We start from the raw sequence: 25015 nt of genomic DNA on the forward strand, positions 1-25015 counted from the left end.
GAGCCTGTAGAGATCCTATGTACTTTGGCAAAAATCGAACTAAAAATCGGCGAAAAACGAATAAAATATTGTTATATATGCAAATGTAGCGATATATCACCGATTTTTCGGTGATATATAGACATTTCGGCGATATATCACCGACACAGGGCGATATATCGCCGATATATTGTAAATATCGTGTCCCTGGGGGGAGTCGTGTCGCCCCCCAGCGACACGGCAATATATCGCCGACACAGTGTACCAAGGTTTTATATCGACATTGCTCTATATCGTCCGCTATTTTTTTTTGTGAATGAAATGGATATTGTCTTCCATACTCTCTATCTCCCACAATATAATCTTCTCCTATTGATTTGAATACTCCAAACTAGTCTTTCCTTTTGGCAAAACATGGATGACCCTATTAAGTATCAAAATTATACATTCTTTTTGTGATAATTCCCTCTAACATTACTTACGAAAATACCGTATCACACATAACATGAGCTAGCTAGAAGTCAGTAAAGTGAATGCTATAGTAGTTTTCATTAAGTACAGTTGCAATATTAATAAACAAATAAATGTTTGCACCATTCCTTATAACATTAGTTCTTAATTTCATGGTATTAGAGTCAATCATGATCCAATAATCTAGTCTTTTGCCACGTAGGACTTCTTTCCTCCCACGATACTCATGATTACAACAACTAATCCTTTCCCTAGCTATCACCAACTTATATATCAACCTTTATTAAGTTTGAAGGCTCAAAATACTTCTTATGGAAAGGAGGGAACAATTATGGATGATTATGAAATTAAGAAATAATTAGTTGGATACCCCAAATTTGTGCTCCTCTTTGATGCTCTTTAGATCAGAAAAGTCTAAAGCAAAAAATCAATATAAAGATAATTGGGTTTGGGAAATTTTTTTCCAAATTTGAGAACATTTTGCATCTGAAAACCCTTACCGCTGGGGTCATGGATTTTGAGTCATCTAAAGAAAAGGGAAATTGGTTGAGGGATTGGAGAGGTGCAAAGATGATGTACCATTGATATTGGTTATATATTGATCCTCTTTATTTATTGTTAGATGTAGAGAATGCTATTAGTAATATCAAGTGAGAAAGCATTTAGCAACCAAGAGAGGACCATGTTGTTGCATCGTATCCATGCTTGAAGCTCCAAAGAATCAGCAGTGGGTTTAGGCAAATCGCCATCAATAAAGGTAAGCTTATAGTTTGGCCTCAAGAGCCATTCGCATCGCATGATTCCAAGTGGGATAATTGTCGCTATGTAAGAGTTGCATGACGAGTACAACACCAAAATTATTCGAATGATGCGAAAAATATGAAGAAGAATCATCAAAGTGGATGGGAATAGCATTATTGGAAGCAACAGCAGCCGTAGAAAGAGCACTGAGAGATGGATCCGTCATTGTAAAGGTAGCGGAAAGAAAACAACAATGTGGGGATCAGTTACAGCTCTTAAAAATAGAAAATAGCTTCACTTGAAAAGGTTTGGATCGTCCTAAACTGATACCATGTTAAGAAGATTTTGTGTAGAGGTGATTTTGTATTACCTCTTCATATGTATATATAATACATCAAGTAAAGAATAAAATAAATGTGGAATGTTGTACATAAGGAAAGAAATTATATGAGATTATATGGGATAATACATAAAGGTAAAACATGCATGGGATGAAGTGTTGAGTTTCAATCCTAGCATATATAGTTTGCAACGGTCATAGTTCTCCAAAGATCTCCAACATAATCTCCAAAGATCTCCAATGGTCATATTATGACTAATAATAGTAATTATTATTATTATTATTATTATTTGAAGCTAGTCTTTATCTATCTCAATGAAATAGGGTAGTCTTTATCTATCTCAATGAAATAGGGTGAAGAAAGAACAAAAGAAGAATGGAGATAGATTAAGCAAAGCCATCACATAAAACTTTGATAAGAAGCCATCATAGGAAAGTAGCTTCTTATCCTTGAGTTTGTCTTGGCTATTTGATCATGGCTTTCGTGCCTAGTTCATTTTCTTTACTTTTCTTTTGCTTAAAGTTTTGCTGGCTTCTATACATCTTTGCCCTTTGCTTTCTTGTTGTTTTCTTTGTCCCTCCCTAGCGCTTCTTTTGGTTAATGAATTTTTTATCATTAAAAAAATAAAAAATAAAAAGCAAAAATAGAAGCTAAAAGTTCTTCAAAATTGAGTAGGGGTGGTAGTTGTGGTGAGTTTAAAAATACAAAATTGATTTAGGGAAAAAATTGGAGAAGGACAAAGATAGGCATAGGTGTGATGTTTCACTTGCCGCCAGCTGTTCTAAGTCATACACAAAAAGTGGGGATAAAATGTCATATAATCCCTATAACTAGGATAATATAACAAGTTTGAAAAACAAAATTACATTTAAACAGCTATAATTTAATTTTTAGGACTAGTTTGTTATTTGGATCGAGGAAATGCATGTATAGTATGATTTTTGGAAGGGGTGCATGGAAAAATTGTCACATCCACCCAGCTGGTACCCTACCTGGCATACCCGAGTGTGTGATCCACAGCCCCAAAGATCCAGTATGCGAGGAAATCATCCTCTCACATATACAATAACATAATCATGAACAAGACTAAATCAAATGTTAAATTACATAAACAAAGAGATCAAGATAAGATGAAGAATATAACAATATAATCATAATGCAAAAAGAATGATACCAATATAATAATAAATGTAGAGTGTGCGGAAAAAATCACTCCACATAACATAGCGGAATGTAGCTCAAAACTAAAAGAAAAGATTACAACCGATTCCCAATTGAAAGGAAAGAAAAGAAGTAATCAAACTAAACTAAGGTCTCTTCTAACTTATAAATATAACTTCTAAAAGTATAAGTCTCAGAATCCAAATAACGAGTAACTAGCACATGAGTGCGACTAATCCCGATGCAATACGTCTTCACCCATGAGTTCTTCACTTTCGTAGTCACCGTAGCCACCAGCTTGGGAGTAGTATGTGTTATCGGTTTGTGTTTCATAGTGCTGGCCTTCATATTCGTCAGTACCTGCAGGATAGTCTAACAAAAATATTTGCAAAAAGGAACAAGTTCAAAAGAACTCAGCAAGGCAAATTATTCCATAGCAACACAAATAACATAATAGCAGAACATAGCAAATGCAATATGATATGAAACAGACAATGCATGTATGAATCTAACTCTATGCATGCTAGTCTCTATTGGCAGACATTCTTTAAGTCATAGTACCATACTTCTTTGGGTAGGTCTCAAATCACTCTCCCTCAACCATCTCGGTATTTTGGGTTCTTCAATGGTAATTGGGTTCTGCATTCCTCTCGGACATTCTTTGGCTGGGGTTTTGGTCACCGCTCTCTCACATCACCATTGGTCTAAGTATTGGCGCATGTCAAGGTAAAACCTAGCCAAATGCAAGTCATCTACTTGGTTATATCAAGTCAGAGTCAGATACTTCCATCCCTCCCCTCTCAAGATCCTTTCTGGTATCCTTCTCACTAGAGTCAGCGTATCCTACGGCTACAACTAACTCAAACTACGGACTCATCAACCCCATTAGTCATCCACAAATAATAAACCGGAAGCTCTCATGTCCTCTCACGGATTTCGTACACCGGTCTTGAGAGCCCATGAGCCCAAGTCTACTACTTGAGACCCTACCAATGAATGGCCCCCATAATGTGATCCATGTCCTCTCACAGGTTGGTTACCAATCTTGAGTGCCCACAAACTCACGTTGCTACCACGTGTTACTCGGTCTCAATACCCTTCCGAATTGGGTCTGATATAACAAAGACATCCTAGCCAAACACTACTAGACAAGCCCTAAGTATTACAACCAATAATCCGGGAAGAAGTCAAAGGGCACCATTAGAAATGTCCAATACCACTTCCACTGATGTCCAAGGATAGAAACGTCAAAAGGACATTCCCCAATCTCAAATCATACCTAATCAATCACATTCCCAATTCAGTTATAACATACACAATTGATATTCCAAAATATAGAAAGATAAACATGTAAACACGATCAATTGAATATGTAAATTACAATAATAATGTCCATACATGATCAAGGTAATAAGAAGAATACATGAACAAGGTCTTACTATATTTGAAGTACTTATAGCAGTAATATCATATTAAGAAAATAGAAGAACAACATAGAATTTATGAAATTCCCAAATTAGAAACTAAGATTCATGCAATCTATGTTAATATGAAAACAACTGTCATTACCTTAATTATATTCGAAGAAAATCTGGAGGAACAAGAGATCAAGTCCAAAATTAGCAAATTAACCCTAAATAAGCATAGATACATCATTAGGAAAAAGCCCTAGAAGATTGGAGGTCAAACAAATCAAATCGGATGAAGAAAACCAAAGCTATTCTGCCTGGCAGCTTGGTCCAGTCAACCAGGCAGTCGACCAGGTGAACAATGTTCGTAGCAACATTGGGAATTTTGATCCGAAACTCATCTTCCGGGATTCAAAACACTCTGAAATTTCAAAGGAACATTAGGAATAGTAATCTAAGACTAACTAGCATATATTAGACACCAAACGATGATCAAAATCATAACTTTCTAATTTGATAAAAAACATGGTTTTCAATGAAAATAACCATGGATTCAAAAGAGAAACTAGAGAAAACAAGGATTCACTCTAGATGAATATCAATAGTAGATCAGAGATGAATACTAACACAAGAATGAATCTAACATGCTAAAGAATTCGAAACAATAAGATAAAATCATGCTTTCATGGAGAATACTATGATCTCTTCTAAAAATCAAGCATGGAGATCATAGCATCATTGGAATGAATGGAGATTCATTCTCAACCTTATAGATTGTAGAAGAGGTGTTTGCAAGGTTGCAATACCATCTTCATAATCACAGCAATAGGATTAGATCAATACAAGAGTAAATCAATGAGAAGTTAAGAGATTACTAACCTTGAAGATGAACAAGAGATGAAGAACTTGAGATTTTGCAAGAGTCCTTCAACAATATCAAGGAGAGACTTTGAGAGAGGCTTCTCATGTTCTCTAGAGGTTTTAGAAACAAAAGAGGCTAAGAAACACGAAGTCATATTAAATAGAGCATTAAAACCCTAATCAGAAGATCTTACACTGATTCTGTCACCAGCTGGTAGATTGGCTGGTCGACCGTCGACCATGCAATCGATCAAGCATTGACAACAAGGCCAAACAAGGAATTCAAGGCCTAAACCTCCTCAAATTCAAGTGGGATTCTCCCAACTCAACAAATGACTTACTTAGCATAGAGGAATGCCTTCAAACCATGTCCAACTAGGTTTTAGGTCCATCAACTAAGCTCTCCTTCATCAAGGTGCAGTTTCTTTTCAAACATTGCCAAAGTTTCCAAGTATGGAGCACCATCATCAATCTCCATGGGTTCCGAGTCAAATACCATGTCTTTTACTGAGATGGCCCATAGTTGTCTTCTTCCTTCATTTTGGGTTTTCGGACCTACAAACAACAGTATTTTTGGGTAAGGTTAGGGTTGGATTTCACATTCTCCCTCTCTCCCTTAAAAGAAATTTCGTCCTCGAAATTGAAAGCATACATAGGCTTCCAAAAAGATGATGAAACTTCTCTTTCATGTCTTCTTCCTTTTCCCAAGAAACTTCTTCAGGGGTGTGATTCTTCCACTGAATCATTACCAAAGGGATGATACGATTCCGCAACTATTTGTCATTCTTATCTAGAATTTCGGCTGACTCTTCATTATAAGAAAGATCAACACTAAGTCCTTCAGATACTTGTTGTAGTATGTGTTTCGGATTTTTATGTACTTCTAAAGCATCGAAACATGAAACACATTATGAACTCCAACAAGAGATGGGGGTAAGGCGCAATGGTATGCAACGGGTCTAATCTTATCAAGAATTTCATGAGGTCCGATGAAACGAGGGCTAAGCTTTCCTTTCACATTGAATCTCATCACACCTTTCATAGGTGATACTTTTAGAAAAACTTTCTCCCCAATTTGATCAAACCAACCAACCCAAACATATATACATAGCATGAACCAAAACCGGTTCAAAAAAATGGTTCACCTGAACCAACCGAATGACAGATTAACCCTTACATACTCGATGAATGCTATACAAATCCTTGAGCAGAGCTGGCCATGCCCATGGCTTTTGTGGAAGATATAGTTCTCTTGGTGATGCCATTTTGTGCTTGTTGATGGATACACTGCGTTCGTTAAACGAACTGATGTTGATCTATTAACGAACCGATGTTGATCTACTGTCTGGTTTGATTCAAGTTTCATAGGAGGTTCAGTTAGACATCGCTTGTATACCTACGTTACTTCTTCGGGAAGAAGCCCAGGGGAAATGGTTTTACCAAATGTAATTTCTATGTACTACTACTGTATTTTAATTTATTTATTATATTTTCGCTTTATTGGCAATGCATCGACTGTATCTAGTATTGATACGTATCAGCTACTATCATATCGTAGGATATTTGGAACCGTGATGTTGATCCGTACGCTAAACGTAATTTGTTTTTCTTGCCGCGTATGTCAAGAAATTCAGTTTACCAAAAAAAAAAAAAAAAAGTATGTCAAGAAATTCACACACGGATCCGGCTTTTCTAGTGAGTTTTCGTTTAGGAGAAATCATCGAAAGAAGAGACCCCATTAATCTCTCAGTGTTGATTAGTACTAATTATTCGAAGGTTCTGAATAGAGAGCTGTCGGATCCCTTCTGTGCCACCATTTAGTATTTTTTTCCACAAATTTGAATCAGATTCTCCACTTCGTTGCTCCCAGTAATCTCTTCTTGTTTAGTACTGATTTTATTCGAAGATTTTGAGTAGAGATCCCTTTTCTGCCACCATTAAGTCATCATCTCTGCGTAAGGTTTAATTTTCAAACTCAATAGAACTTTCAGAAGAGCCATTTTCTTTTTCTTAATTTCTTGATTCCGAGTGGTATTTGATTTTACCCACTTCCAACTGTTTAGGATCGCAGTGGTGGATTTGGTTGCTCGTTTAATAACTGTGTCTTTTGAGAAAAGGAGTATCTGTTTTATTCGACTGGTAAGGTAGTTCATAGGAGTCCCACTTACTGAATATTGAGTTTGTTTTTCGGTAATCGTGAGATGACCTTTTGATCTCCTTAAATGTATCAATTAGTTCAATCTCTATGTGCTAGATCTGATCGAATTGATGTTTTTTAGTTGATTTTTAATTAGAGTTTATCTCTGATGGCTCATAATATCTAGATCTCATGAAAGTGGTGTACAACTGCAGCTTTTCGCGTCTTTTACTTGCTTAAACCCTCAATTGCACCTTTGGTGGAATGGAAGTTTTCTGCATGCGTGCCTCTCTTTTCTGCTCTTCAGTTACTAGCTGATCATCCCTATCGATTTTATGCTTTTTTTTTTTTTTTTAAAGAAAACCCTTTAATGGTGTCTTCTCACTACGAATCTTCTAGCACATTTGAACCTATAATTTCTGTTTTAGGCCTAATGCAGGTTCTACCCAGAAAATAAGATTTTAAGCTGATTTGGTTGTTCAACTCTAAGCTAATAAAGGAAAGGGTTGTTTCTAGCCTTACACAGTTGGAAAGGCAAGAATCCATGTAGCGGACCCCATTTAGTTGGGACAGGGCTTATTGTTGTTTGTTGTTGTTTGTTGTTTGTAGCCTTAAATTTCCTCACTCGCAGTGCAATCACTAAACATACTTGATGAGGAAGTTCATGAGCTTGGTCCCTATTCATACTGCAGTGTGGGCTCGACGACCATGTTCAGCTGCTTTATCTCCAACCCCTAACTGCTCAACCTGCTTTTACCAACACCATAAAAAGAATAGGGACTGAAAAATAGCTATGTGGTCACATATTTGTTTCCTTTGTGTTTGCTCAATGTTTTGTGTGATTGGAATCTTTTTATAGGGTAATAAATTTAATATGCAGTCTTCATTAAGTGCAGAAATTATAGGAATGGAGGGGACTGTGTTCGCCCCCTGTTTGGAAGGAATGAAACATGTGAAATCTGAAGACGGGGAAATGCTGACCAAGCCTTTTTTGGATGTGTGCAAGCTCATATTGCCAGTTATAGGTACAATTTTCTGATATTTGTTGAGAGTTGATTGTTTGCTGCAACTTCAATGTGCTTTTAGGTACATTAAATTATCTGATGTCTAAAACTTCAGAAAACTGTATCTTTTCTAAGCATGGCATATTTATTTATTATTTTTTAAATTAAGCTACATATTTTTCTCTCTCATGCTTGGCATAGAATACTAAACTTATATTGTATAGTTTCATTTGATACTTCTTAATATAAGAATATTGTTTTCTATCCTTAAGCTAATATTTTACTAAACTTGACTTGCATGTTCTGATAATGCAGTTTCATGTGTTGTAAAGAAACACATAGACATAGAAAAGCATACTTCTATGTGAAAGAAAATATACTAAATGCAAATGAATCTTTTAAATGGAGATTGGATGGGAAAAATTGAACTGAATTCTTTAAGAAATATTGAACTTTTGAAGTCTGGATGGAAACATATTGATTGAATAAGCAGGATTTTGGTATAGTGAAATTTGAGGTCAAGTGCTGTACTTGGGTTTCCTTGTTATTTGTTAGTTATGATTTGAATTCTCTGTCAATCTTGATGGTGCTTCCAGATTAATATGGTTGTTTTACTGGTGATGTTTTGATTGTTCATCTCCAATTGGTTGGGGTTTGGAGGCATTATAATGATTGGTTGAGTTAGATTGTGCAATGTCTTGATGAACCAAAAGTTGGAAAACCCTTGATTTTTTTTTTGGGTACAGGGGTGATATGGTAAATAAATAAGAAAAAGAGCAGCCTCCAGTGCCGATGCCAAAAAGGCAAGCCTAGCAAAACATAATCAAAAACCAAAACAACTATCAAAAGCCAGGGGAAAGACAACATACCAAAGGGTGATACCTAAAAATCTAAGGGAAACTACACTGATAAGGATGATACTTCAAGAGTCAGGGTTGGGGGGAGAAAAGCAAGGAAGGTCCCAATGTCTGGCCACATGCTTATTTCTTTTATTATCTAGGCTCATATAACTAATGGGAGAAGGCTATCTTTGATCTTGAAAGTAACGACATTCCAAATCTATTCTATAGTGCAACTAAGGAGGTTTATCCTCTCTTATTTCATTCCCAATTTTGGCTGATGTCGCTAGACATGGAATCAAAGCACTAGAGAATAAATAGATGAAAAAGTATGAAATTACTTACGACCCTTTAAACCTTTATATGAAATCTTACTATTGGTTATAATGTATGTGGCCGATGTTGCAATTAAGAACCATTGTATACTATAGCCAAGATGGGGATGTTGAGATGGATGAGTGGCAAAATTTGGTAGTGTAAAAAATGATCATTTTAGAGCTGATTTGGGTGTTAACTCTAATACATGATGTGTTGCATGAAAGTTGTTTAAGGTGGCATGAACATGTTGATTCAGATTGAAAGATCTAAAATACTCCAAGTCAAACCTTAAATGGCCGCTAGGGAGGTGGTGAGGAAAAACATGCATAGGTTGGGCCCTGTTCATATATGAACTCGATTGAGGTGATTGGAGGGCTAGGATCCAAGTATTGACCCCTTTTAGCTGGTATGCTGAGTTATGTTGTAGTGTGTAAACTACCATTACACTAATATCTGCTTGATATTACAACCATGATCCAGGACTACTCATAATAAGTTTCCCTATAATGTTGCCAACAACTGTGGTTAGGAGTATGTCACTGTTTTTTGACCAAATATGATCGCCCAGTTTCTATAGAATGTGGCATTAAAGCACCCATTGACTGTGGCATTAAAGCACCTATTGACTGCTATCTAAAGTATAGTGAATAAATCAAATTAAACCAACAAAATACTTACTACATGCCATATGACAATAGAGTAACGCACCAAATAGGTCATGGCACCAAAATGTTCCCTATCCCTCCCCCCAAGAAAAAAGAAAAAAATAATAGACAAAAAATACATTGCAGCTTGTATTCCCTATTGGTAGATTATCCAGTTTTGGTTGGTTTTATCAACTTACTTTTGCCTTGAGCTGATAAGTCTAACCAACCTTACTGCTCCACATTTAAATGGTATCTATAATGATATGTGCACTTGATAAATAAGTAAATGTATCAAAATAAATTGCAAGTCTTTTGAAATGTTGCATGAAAATAGTGTAATTTTTATATTCCTAAGGTGCAAATTTTTTCTGTGATAGATTGCAGATTGAAAAAGTGTCAAAGGATTTTCTGTTCCATTGATGTAATCCACAACCTATACATTCTTGATTATTGTAGAGACAAACATTGTTTTAGGTGTTTATAATCATTATTTTTATCTTTTATTTTCTGTGAGGTGGGTTTTTTTTTTTTTTTTGGGGGGGGGGGTGGGGGGGAGATTGATTTTGAGGGAAGGAGTTCCACAGTTTCATTGTGGAATGTCAGTTTAATGCATTCTTTTCTTGGGGGGGGGGGGGTGAATATTGCCTGGAATTTAAATGGCATATTATGGAGATATTGGTACGTTAGTATTAAACAATGTTTTTTAAGCTGAAGTCTGATTAATTATCTAAAAATGCCAGATAAATTTGGAGCTGCTATGGTGCTCGTAAAGAGTGATATTGGTGGTAATATTTCGGTAAGAACCTTTTCTCATTGATCTCCTTGAGTGGCGTTGTATCTAATTTGTTTCGGTGTCCCCCATTTGCTGGTGGTTTATTTAAATTGCTATTCCAGAATGGTGTTTAAGCTTGTACTAGGATAGTGATGCAGTCATTATCGGCTGTAAATTACAAATAGGTTACGATGGTTTGCAGAGTAATATTTGTTGGTTATTTGGTGTTTTTTCCTATTTTGCGTAATTGTCTCCAATGGTCTTTATTGGCCTTGAACTTTTATGACAGAGTCTTAAACAGTTAGTATGGGCTAAACTAGAGGAGAAAAGTGTGTTATGTAAATATGTGGACATAATTAAAGTTATGCATGGCAATGTGACTAGGGTCAAGACTATTTTTTTTGGGGGGGGGGGTGTTCAAGTTAGCGAACTATTTGTGACAATTGTGTTACACCAATTATCAGCCATAAGCCCTTGTTTATTTGCTCTTATCATGAATGTCTTAACAAAAGATATACAACAGGAGGTTCCCTTTTTTTTTTTTTTTTTTTTTTTTTTTTTTTTTTAATTGGGAGGAAGAACAAGAGGTTCCTTGGTGTACGTTTTTCAGGGATGATATTGTTTTGGTGGGTGAGACAAAAGCAAGGAGTAATGTCAAGTTGGAGAGGTGAACATCAACCTTAGAATCAAAGGGTGGATATGAATAGGACTTAGATGGGTTTTTTATGGTCCTAACACCCCCCCCGCCCTCCCCAAAAAAAAAAAGAGAAAAGATTGTATATATGCTACATAGCGGTATACTGACTAAAAAGGGCCGACCACATGGATCTTTGCTCTCCAGTTGGCTGTATTTGAACTCATACATGAAGGCCTAAACAAAGCACGTCTTTCCTCACCTCCTGTGGTTAATGTAGGCTTGGCTTTTGACTCTTTTAGTTACTTCAATCCAAATCAAATCGCCCATGTATGCCAGGGCATCTCAAGGTCTCAGTTGGACATAGCCATTGTACCTCAAATGACTCTCTCTAAGCTTATCATATTTGGGAAACATCATCCTCTAAGTCACCTTCATTACTGATGAGTTATGATTGAGCCTCAATATCTAAGAAAGAACCCCATGTATCGTAAGTGATAAAAAACTTATCATGATTGCTTTTGGAACTTTAAGGCTTCTCTTCGTTTGCAAGTATTAAGGCAAGCTCTGTGGCAGGATTGGAGCTTTCAGTTTTTGCACATGTGCACGCATTTACAGCCTGGGGGAAGGGATGGGTCTGGAGTGAGCATTTTCTCCTCTTAGGGGTCTGAAGTTTTGCCATTGGAGCTTTCAGTTTTCGCACATGTGCATGCATTTACAGCCTGGGGGAAGGGACGGGTCTGAACTGAGCATTTTCTCCTCTCGAGGGTCTGAAGTTGTGCCTTGTTGTCTTCCAGAGGTCTCATCCACCTTGGTTTAAACAGTCGGGATCAAACATTAAAACTGTGATGATGATCTTGATGAACAATTTTGGAGCACACTTAATGGAGTGTTTAATTAATTAATTATGAAGTTGTGCCAAACATGGCAAGAGGACAGAATGGGGTGAGTAGGTTTGTTGCCATGCAATTCTATAAAGCATGATTACTGTTTCGTTCTATGTCTTTGCCTAATGCTGCCAAAGTCACTTAGTATTCAGTTTTACCTTATGCAGCATGTATGAATGGCATTTGGTAACAGTGTTCTGTAACATAACTACTTGGCTCTGTAACTGAACCATTTCTTTATGTACTTCTCTCCCAAGAAAATGATAAAATGGGAGAAGTGCTTGATTTTAACAAATCATGACACCTGTACTTTTGTGAAGGGCGATTTTGAGGGAGGAAGAGATCTTTTTTTTTTTTTTTGGGGGGGGGGGGGGTAAAATATAACCTTTAGGCCAACAGCTTTTTTCACAATTCTATTGTTGCTTTTCCTGTGTTGACCTGTCTCTATACCGCTCTGGCTGATACAGTACTAAGCCAGAAGAAAGATCCCTTGCTGTTTGGCCCAGATCAGAGCTAGACCAAGGCCTTACTGGCAAGAACCTAGCCAGCCATAGTGTATACTGGCTAGGGGTTAAACCCTGGATTCCGTTTATTGTAGAACTCATGTGGTTCAATCCTTGAAGATTCCAGAATTTTAGTCTCTCTGGTTCGTCTTTTCTTTCTTCTGGTTCTTGTCTTTTCATATTCCTAGATGCATTAATATTTTTTAATTCCTAGACTAGAAGTTTAAGAGTTAAAGGTCTTAGTCCTTAATTAGGTAATTAGTTTCTAGGTGAGTTGTTATCTTAGGGAGTCTGATAGTTGTGTACTAAGAATTAATTTTCTTGGAGTTGGTTTCTATGCTCTTTTTTGGGTGAATAGACTGATTGTAATAAAACCCAAAGGAGAGTGAACAATATACAAAGAGGAGGGTGGGGGAAGCAGTCTACAATCTACTAGAGGGCTGCAAAGAGGAATCTAGGTCCCAAGTAACAACAATATGCATGTTCCTTGGGGTCCAGGATTGGGGGATGGATGAGCTGTTGAAGTCAAGAGGAGACATCAAAGTAGATGGTTCCCTAAATCAAATCTAAAGATCTGGAGTTGGAGGTCCATCTCTTGGGGTTCCGTTCCCACCAAATATGATAGATACCTGCACAACACACCAGCTTGCCTGCCATATCACAAATGGTAGGCCTGGAGAAAGTCTGAGGGAACCATAAGTGATGGATATGGAGGGACCGGGTTGGGAGGCAAAGGTTGAAGGTCTTCCAAGTGGTGGAAAATGGAAAGCATGGTGGGGTATGTTGTGTTTGAACCAAACTAAGGGGGTCTAAGAGAAGGTTTGACCAGGGGCATAGGAAAGTGTTGGTTGGTTCAGTTTTATTTCTGGGTTGGTTTAATTATAAGTTGTGGTTCAAATTATTATTATTCAGTTGGTTAGTGAGGGTAATTATGTAACTTTGTATATTTTACACTATTATAAATAGGAAGCTTAGGGGTCAAATTGATTATCTAAGGATTCAATTATTTCCATATGGCATCAGAGCCAAGTTAAATTAGAATTGAAAAAACCAAAGTAATTTTTTTACTCTTTTTCCTTCTTTCTTCCGCCACTTTCTTCCCACGATTTTTTTTACTATTGATATTCTGACTATTTTTTTTTATTTTCTTTCTTGTTTAGCTTTCCCAAAGCCTTCTCTCACTTCTTCACTTTGCTACTCCTTATCCTCTGGCACAACACCAAGAACACATTCTATTTGTTTTCTGCTTCTCTCTTTCTTCTTTTTATTTTTTCTTTTTCTTCCGCCTATCTCTTTTTATATTTTTTTTCTCTCTTCTTCTGTTTCCGGCTTAGCCAGGAGACACTACTTTGTTTCTTCTTCTTCCTCTTGTGTTCTACAACACCAAGAACAAATTCAATTTTTTTTTCTGCTTCTCTCTTTCTTCTTTTTTCTTTTTTTCTTCCACCTATCCCTGTATTGATTTTTTTTTCTTCTTTCTGCTTCCGCCTCTGCTCTCTTTCTGGCTGTGTTTCTGCCATTAAACAGCTTCTTCCTCCCCTCTTTTCTCCTTTGTTTATGCTATTCTCTTCTCTACTGCAATGCATAAATTTTTTTTGGAGTTTTTACACCTCCTGTGATGTTTCCGTTTCTTCTACCAGCGGCTTTATCCGTATTGATCAGCAAATTCCTGCACATTGAATCTGGAAAATCCACTGCTCGGAATATATTTTTTGACCTCTTACACCTTCCTGGGATATTTCAGACTAGTTTGCGCCTCCAGAACAGCGTTTTTCTCCTTTGTTTCTCCGCAGATTTGGTAGGCAAGTCATGATATTTTCTGCAGATTTTTCTGGCCTTTTTCAGAAGGTTTGATCAGCATTTTTCAAAAGGGTTTGATCAGAATTTTCAGTGGGTTTGATAGAACTTGTTTTTGGTGTTCTTGGTGAGTGGACTGAAGATATGATTACACTAAATGTTTCTGCAATTCCGACAAGTCATGAAAATTATCCCAACCATCCATCACTCTCTATTAGGTTCGATGGAACTAATTACTTGATTTAGTTTCATTCCGCCTATTTGACAATTACTGGAAGAGGTCTAGTCGGTCATATTATGGGCACTACAACCAAACCTTTGACGGCTGGTATTCTTTAGGATAAGTGGATTTCACACAACTCTCTTATCATGTCATTTCTCTTGAATTCCATGCATCCGAATCTAGCTAGGGGATATTTGTTGTTGGATACAACAGCCCAGATTTGGAAGGCTACTAAAGAGACTTATGGCCAACTAAGGAATGATGTGCAGATCTATGAGCTACGAAAGAAACTTCATAAGACCACACAGAAAGAGCTGACAGTTGCCCAATACTTTGCTGAATTACGCTCTCTCTGAGCAAGAGTTAGACTATTATGGTGATTACCAACCAACTAATCCTGATGATGTGGTTGCCTACAAGAAATATGTTGACAAAATTCGGGTGTATGATTTTTTGGCTGGTTTAAATGTGGAGTATGATCCGATTTGAGTATAGGTTTTGAGTCACTCTCCTTTTCCTACATTGGAACAATCCTATGCACTTGTTCAATATGAGGAGAGTCATCGTTTGACTATGTTACATCACCCAATAGTGGAAAAATCTGTTCTTCAGAGTGTGAGTATGGTGTCCCGAATAGAATCAGTTAAAGATATGGTTAAGTGTGAGCATTGCCACAAGCCTTATCATACCAAAGCCACATGTTGGAAATTTCATGGGAAACCTGCAGATTTTGAACAAAAAAGGGCTCAAAAGAAGGATAAACCCAAGGCTCATTATTTAGAAATTGTTTCTACTGCACCTACTTAAGATATCGGTTTTTCCCAAGAAGAGTTGCTTGATCTAAGGCGCATTTTACAGTCGTCTACCGCTGCCGCTGCCACTGCCTCTTCCAATACCTCATCAACTACACATTTGAATTCCTACCTTGCTACTTCAGGTACCATATTTAACGGCTTCCATGCTTCTTCAATTTCTATTCCATGGATTATTCATACTGGAGTAACAGATCATATGACAGGTTCTTCTTCTCTTCTTGAATTATTTACCTACCTCAGGGAAAGATAAGGTCCGTATAGATGATGGTTCTTACTCTTCCATTGCTGGAAAGGGAACCATACAACATTCCCCATCCCTTTCTTTGTCTTCAATTTTACATGTTCCATATTTTTCTACTAACCTTCTTTCCATTAGTAGTCTTACCAATGACTTGAATTGTACGGAAACATTTTTCCCCTCCTACTATGTCTTTTAGGATTGATGGTAACGGGGAAGGAGATTGGACGTGGTAAACTAGACAACGGCCTCTACTTGTTGGAATCAAATGGAGCCTCTTCTTCTGCTATGCTTGCTACTCCTAATCCTGGTCAATTTGTCAGTTCTCCACCAATGGCATCATAGGCTTGGCCATCCCCCTATAGGAACTTTAAGAAAACTTTTCCCTAATTTAGTCTCATCTTGTTATAGGGAATTTGTTTTGTGAAGCTTGTGTTTTTGCTAAAAAAATTCATTCAAGTTATTTGCCTTCTCATAATAATAAGATTTTATTCCTTTTATGTTAATTCATAGTGATGTGGGGGGGCCTTGTCGCCGTATATCTTTTACTGGACCATCATTTTTTTTTTACTTTTATTGATTGTCATTCTCGCACCACATGGATTTATCTTTTAAAACAAAAAAATGAAGTTTTCTGATGTTTTCAAAATTTTCATAATATGGTTAAAACTCAATTTAATGCCACTGTGAAGGTCATTCGCAGTGACAATGGAACTGAGTATAATGAACAAGAATTTCAAAGATACCTCTGTGATTTTGGCATAATACATCAAACTAGTTGTGTTGCTACTGCGGCTCAAAATGGAGTGGCCAAACAGAAAAATAGACATCTTTTAGAGATTGCTCGTTCTCTTCTAATTGCCACGAAAGTCCCCGACCAATATTGGAGTGACGCAGTTCTCAATGCATTATACCTCATGAATAGGATGCCTAGTAGAATCCTTGACTTCAAATGTCCTAGGTTATGCCACAACTTCAAAGAGTAAGTTGGAACCTCGTGGCCTCCGCTGTTTAGGGTATTCTGCTACTCAAAAGGGTTACAAATGTTACCATCCTCCTTCAAGGAAGACAATTGTGTCCATGGATGTCATCTTTAATGAGCTTACTCCTTATTATACACCTATCCAGGGGGAGACTCCAAGAGCAAAGGTGTTTTTTCCTACTTTGGATGTTCCTATCACATATAAAGACCTACCAACCCTAATTCAGCCTCAGTCAGAGGTTCAAGAAGAGATTCTTGAACACGGGGAGCATTTAGTCAGCATATATGTCGACACCCAGTCTTCTCTTTCCCCATCTGAACCTTGTGAGGATCCTATCTTAGGGGGAGACCACTCTTATAAGGCAAATTGACCAAAACAAGGATGTGCAAACCTATCAGAGGAAGAAAACCAGTCGGCAACAGAAGGTAGAGAAGGTTGACATGTTACCACTTCAATCTCCTAATCCAGATTTAGGTCATGTTAGTATCCCTGAGGTATCTTCTTCTGACCTCCCTATTGTTGTTAGAAAAGGAATCAAATCGTGTACTCAACATCCTATAGCTAAATACGTTTCCTATGATTCTTTGTCTGACTCTTATCAAGCTTTCATATCTTCTTTATCTACTGCATCTATTCCAAAGACTTTGCAGGATGGTTATGCTAATAAAAATTGGAAGGCATCAATGGTAGAGGAAATGCAAGCTTTGAAGAAGAATGGTACTTGGGAGTTGGTTTCTCTTCCTCTAAGAAAACAACCGGTAGGTTATAAGTGGGTGTTTGTGGTAGAACAGAACATGGATGGTTTAATCAACCGATTGAAGGCTAGATTGGTTGCAAAAGGGTTCACTCAGACTTATGGAATTGATTATCAAGAGACCTTTGCTCCTATTGCAAAATTGAATACAGTTAGGGTCTTGTTATCAGTAGCTGTGAATTAAGATTGGGATTTACATCAATTAGATGTAAAAATGCATTTTTGCATGGAGAATTGAAAGAAGAGGTCTACATAGAAATCCCACATGGATTCTCTGACAGCAAAATAAAAGGGAAGGTTTGTCGGTTGAAGCGGTCAATTTATGGGTTGAAGCAATCTCTCCGGTGTTGGTTTGGATGCCTCCAAAAAGCTGTGACGTTGATAGGTTACAAGCAAAGTAATGCTGATCATACTCTTTTTGTGAAAAGGTCAAGAACTCACATCACGCTTCTTATAGTCTATATAGATGACATTGTCATCATTGGGAATAATGGGGCAGAAATACAAAAGCTGAAGAGCTTCCTCGGCAAGGAATTTGAGGTTAAAGATCTAGGGAAACTCAAGTATTTCCTAGGAATTGAGGTCGCTAGATCAGAAAAAGACATCTATTTGTCCCAACGCAAGTATATCCTAGACTTACTTTCGGAAGTGGGAATGTTAGGGATGTAAAGCCATGGATACCCCAATTGAAGCAAGCATTAAGCTTAAAGAGAAAGAGGGGGTACTAGTAAATAAAGGGAGATATCAGAGGTTGGTTGGAAAACTGATTTATTTGTCTCACACCAGACCTGACATTGCTTTCTCAGTAAGTCTAGTGAGCCAATATATGCATGACCCATACTTGACTCATATAAATGTTGTTATTAGAATACTTCAGTATTTGAAATCCACACCAAGAAAGGGAATACTTTTGTCACCCTCAGATAATTTGAAAGTGGAAGCTCATACAGATGCTGATTGGGCTAGTTCACCTGACAGAAAATCAATATTAGGATACCATACATTTTTTTTGGGGCAATTCGGTAACCTGGAGAAGTAAGAAGCAAAATATGGTGTAATTGTCTAGTACAGAGGCTGAGTATAAATCCATGGTTCGAGGAGAATGTGAACTTTTATGGTTAAAGGGTCTATTAGAAGATATTGGGTTTCCCGTTACAAGTCCCATGATGTTATATTGTGACAACTAAGGCTGCCATCATTATAGCCAATAATCCAGTGCAACATGATCGTACAAAACATATTGAGATATATAGATTTTTTGTCAAAGAAAAGTTGGAACAAGGGCTGATATGCATGCCTTTTGTGAGATCTGGACATCAAGTAGTTGACATCTTTACTAAAGGACTGAAGGAAGGAGATTTCTACCCTATTTTGAGCAAGTTGGGCATGATTAACATCTATGCCTCAACTTAAGGGGGAGTGTTGGTTGGTTTGGTTTATTTGTGGGTTGGTTTAATTATAAGTTGTGGTTCAAGTTATTATTATTCAGTTGGTTGGTGAAGGTAATTATGTAACTTTGTATATTTCACATTATTATAAATAGGAAACTTAGGGGTCACATTGATTACCTATGGATTCAATTATTCCCACAAAAAGGTTCCAAGTGGAGGAGGAAGAGAAGGCGCCAAAGAGGGCAACCATTTGGTGTGGTTGTGAGGGATTGGGTGAATGGGGAGATGGAGGACCAAATGTGAGTGAGAACCGGGGTAGAGGGGGAGGGAGGGAACAAAACACCATTGTAGATGAAGTGCAAAGAGTGAACTTGGGGATGAGGGAGGTGTATACAAGGCAGGGACCAAAGAGTGTATAAGATGCCTAAAGAATGCCAAGGGTCAAGCCAAAAGGAGCTGCAGTTGTAATCTGCAACACAAGTGGGGATAGAGAGGAAGGTGAGTGGTTGGAGGAGCTTTCTCCGAACTCAAGAAGTGTCAGGAGGGAGAGAGGCAGTCTAGAGGGAATCAGACTTCTTGAGGTGAGAATACACTCAGTTGACCCAATCGAATCATGTTTTGATGGATTTCACTCTTTTATTTAGTCAGTTGCATTTTTTTCTTCTAAATACCTGTTGTATTCAAATGCCTGTGAGCAGCCTTATTATTGATTCAAAGAAATGAAACTGAAATCTTTTAGGCCCAAATAAATCATTGTGCATCTCCTCACTCTCTCATGTTTTGGGGAATTCATTCTCCTGCCCCCCCCCCCCCCCCCCCCCCAAAAAAAAAAAAAAAAAAAAAAGAAAAGAAAAGAAAATAAAATTAATCTTCCCCTTGTCTTCTTGAATTTTCAACCTGTCTTCATCGTCTTCTCTTTTTAAAATTCACCCATCTTCTTTGCTCATTTCTTTGGCTGGCTTTGCTACCTCTAAACTAGAACTTGATCTATATCAGATCATAGCCTTCCATCCTATGCCAATAAATGCCTCATTCTTCTGGTGGCTAACAAGCTATGGACCACGTTTCCAATCTACTGGAGTACCCTACAATGACAATGAATGGGTAAAGAGGCTGTTTAATGGCTTACATACTCAATGTTAAGTTAGGAAAGTTAACAACTCTTCTCCTTACTGGAAAACGTTCCTAATAACAAGCCACCTAGTTGACCTTTGAAAAAGCCCTAACTATTAGGAAGTGAAGTAAAGGACCTACTAACCATCAACTTAAAATGAACTAACTTATTTTCATATTTTGGCCTTGAATCCTCATATTGGATCCCTAGGCGAGATTCTTTACAGCCTGAACCCAAGGCATTAAGGGCCCATGACCTAGGTAACCCAACCCTAGGTTTATTTTAAGGAAAATAAGCCCAAATAGGTGCTGGATCTGCACTAGAGTCTGGCCTAAATTAACCTAAAGAGATGTGTTTGAAAGACTTGCTTAGTTGAGGCCTCATTTCATGCACGAATCTGAATACTGCCAATTGGAGAGCTAGGCTATTTTGTTGGATAAGGTTATGTTGCTTTTGTATGATGGACCTTCCGACAAGGTGTTTTAGGGGGTTGTGGGTGTTATTCCTGCTGTTACTAACCACATGCCTTGAACCAGAGAAAGGAACCATGTAGCATGGTTAAAAAAAAAACTCATGATGCTTGCTTTTGGGACTTTAAGGCTTCTCTACTGTCATAAGTATTAAGGCAAGCTGATGGTAGGATTAGAGCTTTCAGTTTCACATGTATGCATGAGCGTGCAGCCTGGAGGAGGGGAGGTGTCTGGAATGAGAATTTTCTCCTTTCATGGTTCTGAGGTTGTGCTGTTTGACCGTTCTCCATGTTCTAAACAGTTGTGTGAACTTTGATGATTTTTCTTGGTAGTTGGACCACAAGGAGAGTCGAAATCATGACCTCTTTTCCGTGAGGTGTTGGTCTTTTCTTACTGAGCCAGCCCCATTGGGTTGGGACAGTATTTAGTTGAGTGTAATCATGAAAGTTTAATAGACATGGGAAGAGGACAGAATGCGGTAACTGGTTCAGCAGGTTTTGTTGCCACTTCAACAATGATGAACAAGTTGGAAGATAGTTGGACCCCAAGGAGAGTTGAACTCATGTCCTCTTCTTTGCAAGGGGTTCGTCTATGCCAACTGAGACTTGGGTTTGGGAGAACACTTAAGTGAGTATTTGTTCATCCAAAAAGAAACACTTGAGTATAATTAGAAGTTGTGCGATACACGGGAAGTGGACAGAATGGGGTGACTGTGTGAGTAGGTTTGTTGCCCCTACAATTCTAATAAGCATGATAATTGGTTCTGCCTCTAATCCTAATGCTGCCAAAGCTTTGGTAGTATTCAATTTTTCAGTATGACAGCTTGTATGAAGAAATCTAACATTTCGTTTGTACGTAAGATCACTACTTGGGCTTCCTGTCCTCTTTTTTTTTTTTCAGGTGCTTGTCTAAAAAAACAATAAAAAAATATAGAGAGACAAAATGGGAAGAACTGCTTGGTTATGAATAACTATGACATCCATACCCTTTGTGGAGTGGTGATTTTGAAGGAAAAAGAAAAAGCGGAAGTGATTTTTAGGGTCTGATTTGAGGCTTCTTTCTATATACTTGGGTGTATTGATGCTTGATGTGACTTGTTAAATTCCTTGACTAGGATTTCAGGATTTAGTCTTTGATACTTTATTGGGTATTAGTTTCTAGGTGAGTTATTAGTCTAGGGACTCCAATTGATGTGTGTAAGAACTAAATTTCTTGGGGTTTGGCATTTATTTATACAAAAATTAATTTCTTTGGGTTTGGCATTTATTTACACAAAAATTAATTTCTTTTTAAGTACCTATCTTTAATCCAACATTTAACCTTGAGGTTAAGTTGAAGAAATGATACTGAAGCCTTGCTGGCCCAAATATTAAATTGAGCATCCTCACCCCCTCTCATATCTTTGTGACTTCTTTCTCCTACGCTCCACTCTATCCCATATTTTCTTCCCCTTATCTTTTTTGACTTTCAACTTATCATCTTCTTCTTCTGTTTTTGAATTTGACCCATCATCTTTGCTCTTCCTTGTGGCACCCCTTTGCTACCCCTAAACCGGACCCTGATCTATTTCAGACCTAACCTCCCAACCTGTGGCAACTTGATCTTTTGCTTCGTACATGACAATAATATCAATGTCTCACTCTTCAGGTGCCTAACAGATTAGACACCACATTTCTAATCTGCTTCCTCTAAACAACTTGATCTTTTGCTTCATATATGTTTAACCAACTTGTTTTTGGGCTTCAATTACCAAGTTGGATTAGGTGACTTTCATCCCCACCCCCTTGAGGGGTCATGCTTGTTTAACCTTTCTTATCTGTTGTGTGCAGATTTTCATCTTTTAATTCAAAGATATTTAATGTCACCAGCTTCTTTGTATCTTTTTTTTGTGATGCAAGTGAATTAAGTGACAAAAAATCTGGCCTTGGCCAAGATTGGTACTGAGCTACCCCCAATCCAATTCGGGATGGATCAGATCCTTTTGGTGGATCAACCAATCCAAAAGTTGGACTGACCTTTCCTGGTTCTGGTCCTTAAAATGGTGGTTGGGATTTTTTTGTTTCATTATTGAACTATTCTAAATCCTTGATTATATAAGTCCCTATGCTTACTAAAAAAGATATTTCCCTGTTTATTTGTCTTCCAGAGGTTGGAGGCTAATTACTTATCGAATCCTATAGATTTCAATCATCTGTACAGTATGGTACAAGTTGAGGTAGAAGCTAAAACGACAAAAGGTTCATCCAGTTGTACCAATGGCCTTCTATGGTTGACAAGGTACGGAGCATTATCTTGTAACACTTCGTGGGCTTGTCAAATTATCTTTCTATGCACACAGAGTCTTGCATGCAATTGCACAGGCATGAGCCTTGTATTGAGCAGCCATCGTGTGTATAAATTTAATGCTTTTGGTTGATGACTATTTAGGGCAATGGATTTCTTGGTTGAACTGTTCCGCGGCTTATTGGAGCATCCAGATTGGACCATGTCTCAAGCCTGCACTGAGTCTTACAACAAGACCCTGAAAAAATGGCATGGCTGGATTGCCAGTGCAAGTTTCACGGTACCTCTCAAGCATATGAGACTAATTCCATTTTATCTATTATGAGTACAGAATGTATTTGTAATTTCTTCCTGCTTTAGAGAGTACCAAAGATCTATTATCTCCAACCCCCCCCAGACCCAAAAAAAAGGGGAAAAGAAAAGGGTACTGAGATCTTTATGAGCCTTCAAAAACATGCTAGCTTCTTGTTCCTGGCTCTAAAATTTTTGAGTAGTACTATGACTTGCATGTTGGTCACTGTACATCAGTCATCATGTGGAAGGATTTCCTGGACGCCTTCAGCCTTCATTCTGTACTGCGCTGGGCACTAAGGGTTCAAGCTTGGCCACCTGCCCAAAAATATTGTTCCCCGGATGCCTCAGCCTTCATGTGTTTTCTGTACTGCGTTGGGCATTAAGGGTTCAGCTCGGCCCTAAAGGGCGAGCCTGCCCAAAATATTTGTGCTGAAGTTTTCAGACTGCAGTTTAGGCTAGAGTTGAGTAATATGGCAAGCCAAGGAATCCCCTTGGTACACCTTGGGGGCAATCACCTTCCTGGGAGCTGAAATGGCATGTGGGGGCCCGAAGGGATTCTTCCCATCACAAAAGATGTGTGGAACCCTCTGGTTGGCAGAAAAATGTCGTTATTTTTTCCTCTTATTTTTTGTTTAAATGTATTGAACAAATGGAGGGGCACAAAAGAAGGAACAGTTTGATTTTTTTTTTTTTTTTGAAGGGGGACTATCGTGTAATGACTGGTCTATGGAATATACTTCTCATGGATTCTAAGAAAAAAAGGGTGATGATACTTATATTTATGAAACTATGTTTCATCCTTTGGTTCTTGAATCACAGGTTGCTATGAAACTGGCTCCAGAGAGAAAGAAGTTCATGGATGTGATTGGGAATGGAGGTGATGTCAATGCTGACATTGAGAAATTCTGTTCGACTTTTGCTCCACTTCTTGAAGAGAATCACAAGTTCTTGGTAAGATAATCCATTTTATGGGCTTGCCTTATTTCTTCTTGTTAATATATTGGCTGCGTCCTGCATATTAGATTGTGCTTCTTTAATCAAAGACTGCCCTGGTTTTCTCTGGTATTTCCCTTGAGTTGAATGTCTCAAAAAAAGATTAGCAGATGAGATAAAAGAGTACAGGATTGGGGGACCCACGTGTCAGCAGACAATTATCGGATAATTCTGAGAAATATTTTCTTTCCAATTCAGTTTTCTTCCTGGCAATTAATTTCTTCAAAAGTAGACAAAAAAATTCATACAATTAGAAATCAATCTCAAATTTTGCTGCATCAAAAAAAATGAGACAATAGCTCAATTTGCTGGATTGAAGGGGAAAACACTGAATCTGACGAGGTGTGCAGTAGTTAGAATAGTAATTATTGAGTTAGACGGATAGAACTTATGTTAAGTAAATATTCATTAAGATACCAAGTAGTTGCTAAAATTTTGTACTTCCCAAAATGATTCATTCTTCTCTTTGGCTGCAGGCAAGTGTTGGTCTGGACGAACTGAAAGCTTCCTAAACACCTAGAGAAGTCTTCATCTAACTAGATCTAGATGTTGCCTTTTCTCTTCATGTGTATTTACTGCCATCTGAAGAACACACTTGTAACAGTAGTACCATGATAAGTAATTCTAATACTGTCGGATCGAATTCTACTCAAACACCCTGTTGGGCTCTATCAGTATTTTCATCAATATTTGCAGAATCTACTTCCTATTTCCTTTTTCAATTTGATTTTTTAGCTGGAAGGATGGAAAAAGATCATAAGATCTTCATAGGGAAACTAGTTTTGGTGGGGATTCTAGTTTGGAACTAGTAATAAAGGGACCGTTGATCAATTTCAGAAAATGTGGTATCCTTGTGACTGTTCTAACCTCATTCTTTCAGTTTCACATATATTACAACTTCTTTACTAAGAGATGTTAGCCATTTTCAATTGAGCAATTTTATTTTGTTTTGTTTT

The 25015-nt window shown here is 37.7% G+C and overlaps 1 protein-coding gene across 5 annotated transcripts; it reads left to right on the forward strand.

The window, feature by feature from the left end:
* The first annotated feature begins 6613 nt into the window (after positions 1-6613).
* Positions 6614-24748, forward strand: LOC149022520 (glycolipid transfer protein 1-like). Of its 5 annotated transcripts, none has more exons than XM_089150589.1 (8): positions 6614-6923; positions 7027-7107; positions 7997-8125; positions 10649-10704; positions 22636-22766; positions 22917-23052; positions 23886-24017; positions 24536-24748. In XM_089150589.1, the coding sequence occupies exons 3-8, from the start codon at positions 8008-8010 to the stop codon at positions 24569-24571; spliced, it is 609 nt and encodes a 202-aa protein (XP_089006715.1). In that variant the 5' UTR covers positions 6614-6923; positions 7027-7107; positions 7997-8007; the 3' UTR covers positions 24572-24748. The 5 variants fall into 5 exon arrangements, with proteins under 5 accessions (XP_089006715.1, XP_089006713.1, XP_089006714.1 ...); XM_089150587.1 differs by having other exon boundaries at positions 7027-7102; XM_089150588.1 differs by having other exon boundaries at positions 6614-6918; positions 7027-7102.
* The last annotated feature ends 267 nt before the right edge of the window (positions 24749-25015 follow it).

Source organism: Hakea prostrata, chromosome 3, assembly GCF_041222555.1.
Source record: "Hakea prostrata isolate BN-2017 chromosome 3, UWA_Hpros_2, whole genome shotgun sequence".
In the NCBI taxonomy this organism is placed as follows: domain Eukaryota; kingdom Viridiplantae; phylum Streptophyta; class Magnoliopsida; order Proteales; family Proteaceae; genus Hakea; species Hakea prostrata.